General features: G+C 43.1%; 1 protein-coding gene across 3 annotated transcripts in view; it reads left to right on the forward strand.

The window, feature by feature from the left end:
• LOC126984363 (chitooligosaccharidolytic beta-N-acetylglucosaminidase-like) overlaps positions 1 to 11,277 on the forward strand; it is a 22,423-nt gene extending 11,146 nt beyond the window's left edge. For 2 of the 3 annotated variants that reach the window (XM_050837976.1, XM_050837977.1), the window contains exons 2-10: positions 4,401 to 4,514; positions 5,260 to 5,617; positions 6,022 to 6,186; positions 6,457 to 6,572; positions 7,290 to 7,578; positions 8,160 to 8,306; positions 8,755 to 8,862; positions 9,304 to 9,717; positions 10,205 to 11,277. In XM_050837976.1, the coding sequence (XP_050693933.1) occupies positions 4,401 to 4,514; positions 5,260 to 5,617; positions 6,022 to 6,186; positions 6,457 to 6,572; positions 7,290 to 7,578; positions 8,160 to 8,306; positions 8,755 to 8,862; positions 9,304 to 9,717; positions 10,205 to 10,381 (1,888 nt within the window). In that variant the 3' untranslated portion in view covers positions 10,382 to 11,277. Of the gene's footprint in view, positions 1 to 1,966; positions 2,059 to 4,400; positions 4,515 to 5,259; positions 5,618 to 6,021; positions 6,187 to 6,456; positions 6,573 to 7,289; positions 7,579 to 8,159; positions 8,307 to 8,754; positions 8,863 to 9,303; positions 9,718 to 10,204 lie in introns of all 3 variants that reach the window. The other variant, XM_050837978.1, reaches the window with a different exon arrangement.
• Positions 11,278 to 12,138: the final 861 nt, after the last annotated feature.

The raw sequence follows: 12,138 nt of genomic DNA on the forward strand, positions 1-12,138 counted from the left end.
TTCACCATAATATACGTATTTCCGCTGGCCCACAACGAATGGCGAATAAACTTAAATTTACCTAACCTAACCTAACGTAACCTAACAGAGAGGACGTCGCCCCCCTCGATCCCCTTAACAGAGAGAGTTTTGCCCACCTTAACCCCCCTTCTATTTTCTGGAAGCCATTTGTTACTGCACTGGATTCAGGGGCCAAATAAAGAATTGATATTATAAGTATTAACGCTGCAAGAGGTGGGTTACCCTCTCTTCAATACTGCCCGACTGCTCAGTTACTGGATGGGCTATACCCCTTATACATTTTCTATACTGGCCTGAAAATGCCCCTAAAAGTTCTTATTAATAAAAAATTCAAAAAATGCTCTAACACCCCTCCACCTCCAGCCTAGAATGCCCTTTTAGCACCCACAAAAAAATCTACCAAAATTACAGGCCTATATGTCTAATAATGAATAATGAAGTCTGCCTCAGCTCTTGTCAGTAGGAGATTCCGAGTCCAGCACGTGATCAGGCCATGGGGAGTCACAGTTAGGTAGGGAGGGCAGTGACCTTGCTCAGTAACAGGTTTAAGGGCATAGAAGAACTGGTTTAGGTGACCCCACACGGATGCCCGGCCCGTCACACCCTGCCCCACCCATCTCTTCCTTTCCATCCCTGTCCATTATCCTCCCTTGTCCTTCCTGTTTGTTCCTGTCCACCCCTGTCTGTTACTGTCCTTCCCGTCTGTTTCATGTCCATCCCCATCCATTTATAGTCTCCCTTGACCTTCCCGTTTGTTCCTGTCCATCCCTGTCTATTCTTTTGATCTTCCCGTCTGTTCCTGTCCATCCCCGTCAACCCCTGTCCTTCTCGTCTGTTCCTGTCCATCCCTGTCTATTCTTTTGATCTTCCCGTCTGTTCCTGTCCATCCCCGTCAACCCCTGTCCTTCCCGTCTGTTCCTGTCCATCCCTGTCTATTCTTTTGATCTTCCCGTCTGTTCCTGTCCATCCCCGTCAACCCCTGTCCTTCCCGTCTGTTCCTGTCCATCCCTGTCTATTCTTTTGATCTTCCCGTCTGTTCCTGTCCATCCCCGTCAACCCCTGTCCTTCCCGTCTGTTCCTGTCCATCCCCGTCAACCCCTGTCCTTCCCGTCTGTTCCTGTCCATCCCTGTCTATTCTTTTGATCTTCCCGTCTGCTCCTGTCCATCCCCGTCAACCCCTGTCCTTCCCGTCCGTCAACTTCTGTCCTACCCCCCATGTCCCTTCCCGTCCGTCCCCGTCCATTATCCTCCCTTGTCCTCCCCGTCTTTTCCCGTCCATGTCTATCCTCCCCCAAATAGAGAGAATAGAGAATAAGCTGTGGATAGTATAATAGATAATAGAATCACTGGAGGAAAAAATAAAAAAAATAAAAATGATATCTCTCCGTCCTTCCTGTCCATTACCGTCCACCTCTGTCCTCCCCTGTCCGTCCATGGCTGCTGTACATCCCGGGGAATAAATGCACACAAAAAAAGCACAAAAATAAGCCCTGGCGGAGAGAATGGAGGGAAAAATTACCTCTCGTCTCTCCCTCCTCCAATTTGTTCGTGTCACTGATAATCCCGCCAAAACGACGTTCATTTTTGCACTTTTTTTTTTTTTTAGGTTTTACCCGGATATTTAGGCCTATATTAATGTTTTCTTGCAGGTTCTATTAATTTACCTATACTCTTTAACGGGTTTTAATATCCATAAGCACTTGTATCAGTATCTGCAGGGTTCATTTTTTCACTTCTTTATTTTTAGGTTTTACGAATATATTTAGGCTTATATTAGTGTTTTTACAGCTTTATTAATCTATCTATACTCTTTACCGGGTTTTAATATCCATATAAGCACCTGAATCAGTGTTCTTTTTTTTTAGGTTTTACGAATATATTGTTCTATCTATCTATATCTATCTATAAATCTATTCGCTTATATATCTATCTGTCTATCAATCAGCCACTCAACCAATCAGCCAGTCAACCTATCAATCATTCAACCAATCAATCAATCGACCAATCAACCAATCAATCAGCCACTCAAATAAGCAGGTAAATAATCAATCAATCAATTAATCAACCAATCAAGCAGGCAAGCATGTAATCAATCAGCCAAACAAACAAACAAACAAACATTTATTCACTCAGTCCGTTTAATTGTCAGTCAGTCTGTCAGTCCATCAATCAATGTTAGTCAGCCAGTCAGTCAATCAAACAATCAAGCATGCAAACAATCAATCAATCAGTCAGTCAATCAAATTAACCAATCAACCAATCAACGAAGCAAGCGAGCAACCATCAACCAATCAACCAATCAACCACCTAAACAATCAACCAACCACTCAAACAAGAAAATAAATAATCAATCAATCAATCAATCAATCAATCAATCAATTTATCTTCAATTAAAAAAATACCATCTTACCGGAAACGTTCGCACAACGTTGACAACATTTTGACAACGTTTTGACAACAAGGCATGGTTTGGGTGAATCAACCAATCAACCAATCAACCAATCAATCAATCAATTAAATAAGTAATCAAGCAAGCAAGGAAGCAAACAAGCAAACAAACATTAATTCACTCAGTCAGTCAGTCAGTCGGTCAGTCAGTCAATCAGTGTCAGTCAACCAATCAATCAATCAATGAATCAAGTATGTAAGCAGGGAAACAATCAATCAATCAGTCAATTAATCAATCAATCAAACAATCAACCAATCAACCATCCGACCAAGCAAAAAATCAATCATTCAATCAATCAATCCATTTATCTATTCATTTATCTATCAACCAATCAATCAATCAACTAATCTATCTATCTATTTATTTATCTATCAACCAATCAACCAATCAGCCATCCGACCAAGCAAAAAATCAATCAATCAATCAAGCAACCATGCATTATATCAATCAACCAATCAGTCAGTCATGTAAGTAAGCAAATAAGCAAGTAATCAATCACTTAATCAATCAGTCATTCAGCCAATCAACCAATCAACCAATCAACCAATCATTCATTCACTCAAGCAGTCAATCAGTTCGTCCGTCACTCCGTCCGTCAGCCAATCAGTCAGTCAGTCAACCAATCAACCAATCAACCATTTATTCATTCATTCACTTAGTCAGTCACTTAGTCCGACAGTCAGCCAGTCAATCAACCAATCAACCAATCAACCAATCAACCAATCACACTCTACCACACAAATATATGAACTAAATTAATTAACATATATATTTTCCTATTATTTTCCTTACTAACTACCGTAGAAACAATAATATTGAAGAAACTGGTTGCATATGATCACCTAACCCAATCAACCAATCAACCAATCAGTCAACTATAGATATACTCTACTACGCAAATATATGAACTTTAAATTAATGAACATATATATTTCCCAACTTTTTTCCTTATAAATTACTGTAGAAGGAATAATATTGAAGAAAATGGCTCCCTATGATCACCTCAACCCAAGCAACCAATCAACTAATCAACCAATCAACCAATCACGCTCTACTACGCAAATATGTGAACTAAATGAATGAACATATATATTTTCCTATTGTTTTCCTTATAAATTACTGTAGAAAAGTAAATATATAAAAAAAAGTCTGCAATTTGGCGGGATTCTGAGCAAAGTGTCATGGCGTACCGTTCTCGCTGTCCGCCGGCGTCCACATTTTTTGCTCTTTTCGCCATAACTAGGCATAGATCACCGTCTAGTGTATCTTGGAAGTGTTTAATATACTACAGAGGATACTTTGAACCATGGATAAGCTTGGAGAAGTGAGTATTTAGCTGTGAAAAGCGTAAATTCATTATGGGGTATGGGGCCGACTGTTCCACATTATTTTAACATTTTTGCTTTTTTCTCCATAACTACGCATACACAACCCTTTGTATACTTTGACAATACTTAATATACTACAGAGGATACTTTGAACCATGGATAAGCTTGGGGAAGTTAGTATTTAGCTGTGAAATGTGGTATATCTTTCGGGGTATTTGGATTGTGTGGTTGAAGGTCAGGGCAAGCAAGTATCCATGACATTTGATCATGAATTAATCTCTCTCTCTCTCTCTCTCTCTCTCTCTCTCTCTCTCTCTGCTAATTTACCGTAAACCGTAATTTCCAAGTTTTTCATTGAGTGAATTAAAAGGATATTAATGACAGCTCACTGGTGGCCCCTTAGTCAGAAGATTACGTTCTAGCTGCTAAGGCTATATATTGCCCCCCGTGGCCACCAGTAACCCCCCGTGGCCATCAGTATCCTCCCCCCGTGGCCACCAGTATCCCCCCCCCCCGTGGCCACCAGTAATCCCCCCCCCCCGTGGCCACTTGTAACTGCTAACTTGTATATAACTTAATGTGCCTATATATTTTTTTTTTAGGTTGTGGAGGTGGTTGAGGAGGCCCAGGATGAAGATGGTGGTGATGTCAGGAGTGGTGGTGATGGTGGTGGTGGTGGTGATGACGTTGATGAGAGGGGCTGAGGCCAATTTCTTGTGAGTATTATTATTATTATTATTATTATTATTATTATTATTATTATTATTTTCTTCTAATCATTGTTATTACTGTTCTACATCTTATTGCATTATTATTATTATAATTATTATTATTATTATTATTATTATTATTATTATTATTATTATTATCAATCAGTCATTCAATTAGTCATGCACTATTTTGTGATACACATACATACATACATTCATTCATACATACATACATACACATATCTTCATAAATGATACTGCATATATACCACAAATATTAAGAAAATGAATCAGATCGAGGAAGATTATAAATATTTACAACCTCAAGAATGACACAAAAATATTAGATAAAGAATTTTCAGTCATTTAGGAACCACAATTTAAATAAATAAAAAATATATATTGCTACACACACATATATTTTTAGTAGTAGTAGTAGTAGTAGTAGTAGTAGTAGTAGTAGTAGAATTTCCAGTCATTTAGGTACCACAAAATAAAAAAATAAAAAATACATATTGCTACACACACACACACACATATAATTTTAGTAGTAGTAGTTGTAATAGTAGTAGAAGTAGTAGTAGTAGTAGAATTTCCAGTCATTTAGGAACCACACAAAAGAAAAAAAAAAAAATACATATTGCTACACACACACACACACACACATGTAATTTTAGTAGTAGTAGTAGTAGTAGTAGCAGCAGCAGCATTACCCCCCCCTCCTCCTCCTTATCCCCCTCTCCCCCCATAGGCTACCATCTCCCTGGGGTTACAAATGCGTCAACCAAACCTGCACCAAAAAGCTGTATGACGGCATCTCTCCGCTCACCTCCCTCAACCAATGCAAGCTGACCTGTGGCGCGGCTGGTGTCCTATGGCCCCTCCCCTCTGCCGTGACCCTGGGGAAGGAGGTCGTCCAGTTCCTGCCCGACAAAGTGACCCTATTGCCGTCCTGCCAAGGTGAAGCATGCGACCTCTTGCGGGAAGCTTTTGGGATCTTTCGGGACAACTTGGAACACCTCAACCCGAGTTATAGGCCTAAGGAGCGGAAGGCGACGTGGACGGTAGTTACAGGACATCATTTGACGCCCCAAGACCTAGTGGTGAAGGTACGTACGTGTGTGTGTGTGTGTGTGTGTGTGTGTGTAATGGAGTATCACATAACCTTAGATGATGCTTGACTAAGAGAGAGAGAGAGAGAGAGAGAGAGAGAGAGATGAGAGAATGAAGATGCTGGTTAACTCTTGCATAAAGGATTTGGACAGTACAGGGATGAAAGAGTGAGATGCTGGTTTCTTGCATAAGGGATTTGTCCAGCATAGGGATGAAAGAATGTAGATGCTGGTTAACTCTTGCACTGACTATGGCTAAATGTCTGAAAATGTGCCAAATATGTCTGAAAATGTCTGGAAACTTTCTTAATTTATCTGTAAATGAGGATAACAAATTTTTAGCTCAATAAAATAGTAATATAATAACAAAAATAATGAGAGGCTATTAATTCTGTTTCCAGGTGGTGATCTCAAGTCCCGACCCCAGGCTGACTCTGTCCACCAATGAGGGGTACCAGCTGTTACTCTCCACAGCTGGCGGCGTCACCAGTGCCACGATATCAGCCGGGACCTTCTATGGCGCTCGGCACGGACTGGAGACTCTGACACAGCTGATTGAGTACATGGTGAGTGTGTGTATGTGTGTACGTGTATGTGTGTGCTGGTGTTTGGGTTTGTATATATATGTATGTTTGTGTATGTGTTTGTGGTGATGTAAGTATATGTTCATGTGGTTTGTGTGTATTTATGTATGTATGTGTGTATGTATGTATTTACCAGTGATGGGGATGAGAGAATGAAGATGCTGGTTAACTCTTGCATAAGGGCTTTGGACAGTACAGGGATGAGCTAGAGTAGAAAGTTGTACGTAATATTAACAAGATAAATGATTGCAGGACTCTGGCTACCTAGGAATTGTCACGAGTGCCTCAATAAGAGATGCCCCAGCCTACCCTTACCGAGGCCTGCTCATTGACACCTCCAGGAACTTCATCAGCATAGCGGCACTTAAGTAAGCACTGGCGATGTTGACGTTGATGTTATTGTTTTTTGTTCATTCACTATTACTGTTATTTATTGTTCTTCCTCCTCCTCCTCCTCCTACCCTTCCTCCTCCTCTTTTTACTTCTAATATCTACCCTTACTCCTCCTCCTCCTCTTTCTTCTTCTAATATCTACCCTTTCTCCACCTCCTCCTCTTCCTCCTCCTCCTCCTCTCTTTCTTCTTCAAATATCTGTACCCTTCCTCCTCCTCCTCCTCCTTTTCATTCTCTTCTCCAATTCTGATATATATACCCTTCCTCCTCCTCCTCCTTTTCTTCCTTCTTTTTCTTCTCCTTTTTCTTATCTTTTCTCCTCCTCCTCCTCTTCCTTTTCTTCCTTCTTTTTCTTCTCCGTTTTCTTATCTTTTCTCCTCCTCCTCCTCCTCCTCTTCCTTTTCTTCCTTCTTTTTCTTATCTTTTCTCTTCCTCCTCCTCCTCCTCCTCCTCCTCCTTTTCATTCCCATCTCTAATTCTAATATATATACCCTTCCTCCTCCTCCTCCTCTTCCTCCTCCTTTTCATTCCCTTCTCTAATTCTAATATATATACCCTTCCTCCTCCTCCTCCTCCTCCTCCTCCTCCTTTTCATTCCCTTCTCTAATTCTAATATATATACCCTTCCTCCTCCTCCTCCTCCTCCTCTTCCTCCTCCACCACCACCACCACTAACCCCCCCCTCCCCACAGACGTACTCTTGACGGAATGGCGGCCAACAAGCTCAACACCTTACACTGGCACATCACGGACTCCCACTCCTTCCCGGTCAAGCTGGACTCCCTCCCGAACATGGCATACTACGGTGCCTACTCCCCCAGTCAGACCTACTCCCCGCTCCAGGTCAAAGAGGTCATCCGCTACGCCCAGGTCAGGGGCATACGCGTCCTGCCGGAGTTTGACGCGCCGGCCCATGTCGGACACGGATGGGAGTGGGGGGAGTTGCAAGGCCTCGGGAAGCTGGCAGTGTGCGTTGCCAGGGTGAGTTCATGTGTGTGTTTGTGTGAGGGATTGAGAGCTTCTGATAAGGGTAGGACAAGATGGGATGGGGGTAGGACAGGATGTGATAGGGGACAGTTGGATATAGGGGTAGGACATGTTGTGATAGGGGACAAAAAAGAAAGAAATAGAAGTTGGAATAGGGTATGACAAGATGTGATTGGGGTAGGACAGGATGTGATAGGGGACAGCTGGATATAGGGGTAGGACATGTTGTGATAGGGGACAAAAAAAGGAAGAAATGGGAGTGTTGTAATTGATCTTTTAAAGGAAGGGAGAGCTTGTGTAAGTGATATATTTGTGTGTGTATGTGTGTGTGTGTGTGTGTGTGTGTGTGTGTGTGTTAGATAGAGAGAAAGAGAATGGAGGAAGAATTGATAGTGAGGGAGAAGGAAAGGAAGAGAAAGGGAGAGAGAATGAGAGGAAAAGGAAGGGAAGGAGGGAGAGAGAGAGAGAAAAAAAAAAAAAAGTGAGAGAGAAAGAATTAAAAAGAGAGAGAGGTCATAACATTGCTACTACAACTACTACTACTACTTCTACTTCTACTACTACTATTGCTACAGGAACCATGGCAAGAGTACTGTGTCGAACCTCCCTGCGGCCAGCTCAACCTCGCTAACCCCAACATCTATAGTGTATTGGGCACCCTATACAAGGATCTGGTCAACATGTTCGCCCCTATTGACCTCTTTCACTATGGAGGAGATGAGGTGAGTCTGTGTGTGTGTGTGTGTGTGTGTGTGTGTGTGTGTGTGTGTATCTAGTTCCTCTTCCTTCCTCTCTCCTCCTCCTCCTCCTCCTCCTCCTCCTCCTCCTCTTTTCTACGCTTTTTCCCATTTCCATAACATTACATTTTGTGTGTGTGTGTGTGTGTGTGTGTGTGTGTGTGTGTGTGTAGTTCCTCCTCCTCTTCCTTCTTCTCTCCTCCTCCTCCTCTTCCTCCTTCTCCTCTTCCTTGCATATTCTTACATTTGTTCCTTTTCTATTTTTTTTCTTCCTCTTCCTCCTCCTCATTCTCTCCTCCTCCTCCTCCTCCTCCTCCTCCTCCTCCTCCTCCTCCTCTTCCTCCTCCTCCTCTTCTTCCTCCTCCTCCTCCTCCTCCTCCTCCAACCCTTTCTTCCTTCTCTTCATCCACTCATCCACTTTTCATCCACTCAGGTCAACCTCAACTGCTGGAACACAACGGATGAGATCACCTCCTGGATGATTGCTAACGGATACGGGCTGAATGCGGATGCCTATTACCAGCAGTGGAGTGTCTTCCAGGTATGGATGTCACCCACTTGTCATCCATCCACTCATCCACTTTTGTTTTGTGATGTCCAGAATGAGAAAAATTATGTCCTTTTTTTCATTTTTTTCTTCCTATCATAACTTGTCCTACCCCTGTACCCAGCTGTCCTACCACCCCCATTCCCACTTGTCCTACCCCTATCACATGCTGTCCTACCCCTCACCCACCCCCATTCCCAACTGTCCTACCCCTATACCCAGCTGTCCAACCCCCCATTCCCACCTGTTTTACCCCTATCACAACTTGTCCTACCCCTATCAAATCCTGTCCTACCCCTATATCCACCAGTCCTACCCCTTATTCCCACCTGTCCTACCCCAAATCACACCCTGTACTATCATATTCTGTCCCCATACCACCCCAGACACCCCTCGTAGCCCACCCCATACTCAACCAACCTTACCCCCACACAGGAACGGTCTCGGCAACTCCTCACTGCTGCCAACCAAGGTGTCGAGGTGCCAGGAATTCTATGGACGAGTCACTTGACGGAGGCCGGCCGAGCACACCGATTCCTCAACGCATCGCAATATATCATACAGATCTGGACCACGGGCGCCGACCCCCTCATCGCGGAACTCCTGAACAAAGGCTATCGGGTTATATTCAGTAATTACGACGCGCTGTATTTTGACTGTGGGTTCGGGGCATGGGTCGGCGAAGGGAACAACTGGTGCAGCCCATATATAGGGTGGCAGAAGGTCTATGATAATGACCCCCATGCAATCGCCCTCAACCTCACCGGCTCAAAACATGTCAACCTGATTCTTGGTGGAGAGGCAGCGCTGTGGACTGAGCAAGTGGATGACAGTAATATGGACACCAAGGTGGGTGAGCGGATGGTTGGGTGGGTTCTTGGTTGACTGTGTGTGTGTGTGTGTGTGTGTGTGTGTGTGTGTGTGTGTGTGTGGTTGAGTTAGTGTTTTATATTGTATCTTTGGTTAACTTTCTTTCCTTTCCTTTCCCTTCCCTTCCCCTCCTTCCTTCTTCTCTTCCCTTCCCTGCCTTCCCTTTCCCTCCCTTTACTGCCCTTCCCTCCCTTCCCTTCCCTTTCCCTTCCCTTCCCTTCCCTTTCCCTTCCCTTCCTTTCCTTGTGATTTTTTCTCTAATTTCATCTTTTGATTCATAATATTTTGCTGTGTGTGTGTGTGTGTGTGTGTGTGTGTGTGTGTGTGTGTGTGTCACCTTCCTATCCTAGCCTTAGATATACACATAAATAAAAAAAAGATAAGGAAAGAAATAAGAAAAAAAAATAAGTTTGTACTCACCGATCATGCCAGTAACCTCTCTCTCTCTCTCTCTCTCTCTCTCTAGCTATGGCCCAGGGCGTCTGCGATGGGTGAGCGGCTGTGGAGCAATCCGTCGACCGGTTGGCGTGCGGCTGAATCCCGTCTCATCCACCATCGGCAGCGTCTCATTCAGCGTGGAGTGCCGGCAGAGAGGATCCAACCCCAGTGGTGCCACCAGAATGAGGGTCTATGTTACCTGTAGTGTGTGTGTGTGTTTGTGTTGGTTAGGTTGGTTTGTTACTGTTACTGTTTGTTCTTGTTTGTTAGTGCATGTCTTTGTTTTAACCCCTTGAACACGGGGACACATACACTCACCCTCGCCGCCCTGGTATGATATCCGAGGACACATGTATGCTGTGTCCTGGATGACTTCTCTGGGAATCATGTAAATTTTTCCCGGATATTGTACGAGAGCTTTCAGAATATGGGTCCTGCATGATACAACAGCATAGCTTTCATTATTAATACATAGGAATGTGAGTTGCCTATATCAGGGGAGGCAGCCCATTGATGCACCCTGCTGGTCCATGCTGTGTCAAGTGGTATTTTACACACTCTAATTTCTCCCCTCTCCTGCACTTCTCCTCCCCACAAGCCTATCTACCCATCACTGCTAAAATAAGGGAGTAAATTTCAGTGAATAAATGATCAACACAGTACTGCATATCTTGTAAGTTTATGTATCCACCTCAATATTATTAGTGAATTTGTGTTTGTCTTCATGCGCCATTTAATTACCCTTATGCTGATATATAATACATGATGGTTATGTTTAGCTTTATGGCTTAAGTCTAGGTATATTCAGTGGTGACGTTTAAAAATTGGTGCGCACGGCATTCTCAGATATGCCTCAAGGCTTGCTCTCAGCCCGGCCGTGTCCAAGGGGTTAAATGTACACTGTAAAACCTTTGTGTTGTAGTATGTGTTGGATTGTAGAGGTTGACGTAAACATTATTATTATTATTATTATTATTATTATTATTATTATTGTTATTCTGTGTAGTTTGTGTTGTGTTCCTGCTTGTTAACTTAAAGAATGTTGTAGTGTAGCTGTTAGTAGTTAAATGTTGTTATTATTATTATTATTATTATTATTATTATGCTATTTATTTTTTTACCCTGGGATGTGATACTACAGTTCAGTGGGGGCATACGCTGGGTGTGCGTTGCCTCACCCACCCTTTGCCGATGAAGAATTTGCAAGAAAACACATTAACAAGAGAGAGATGAAAAAAAAAGGAAATATGTGACAAAAGAGAAGGATTTACTTACACTTTACTTACACACATAACCTTCTCAGCCTTACTTACAGACACAGGGAAAGACTTACTGCCACTTACACCCACTTACACACACAACCTTCTCAGCCTTACTTACAGACACAGGGAAAGACTTACTGACACACACACTTACCAACACACATAACCTTCTCAGCCTCACCCTTACTTACAGACACAGGGAAAGACTTACTGACACACCCACTTACTAACACACATAACCTTCTCAGCCTCACCCTTACTTACAGACACAGGGAAAGACTTACTGCCACTTACACACACTTACTTACACACATAACCTTCTCAGCCTTACTTACACACAGGGAAAGACTTACTGCCACTTACACCCACTTACTTACACACATAACCTTCTCAGCCTCACCCATACTTACAGATGTAGGGAAAGACTTACCACCACTTACACCCACACATAACCTTCTCAGCCTCACCCATACTTACAGGCACAGGGAAAGACTTACCACCACTTACACCCACACATAACCTTCTCAGCCTCACCCATACTTACAGATGTAGGGAAAGACTTACCACCACTTACACCCACACATAACCTTCTCAAGTTCTCAGCCTCACCCATACTTACAGGCACAGGGAAAGACTTACCACCACTTACACCCACACATAACCTTCTCAGCCTCACCCATACTTACAGGCACAGGGAAAG

This window comes from Eriocheir sinensis, chromosome 57 (genome assembly GCF_024679095.1).
Source record: "Eriocheir sinensis breed Jianghai 21 chromosome 57, ASM2467909v1, whole genome shotgun sequence".
In the NCBI taxonomy this organism is placed as follows: Eukaryota; Metazoa; Arthropoda; class Malacostraca; order Decapoda; family Varunidae; genus Eriocheir; species Eriocheir sinensis.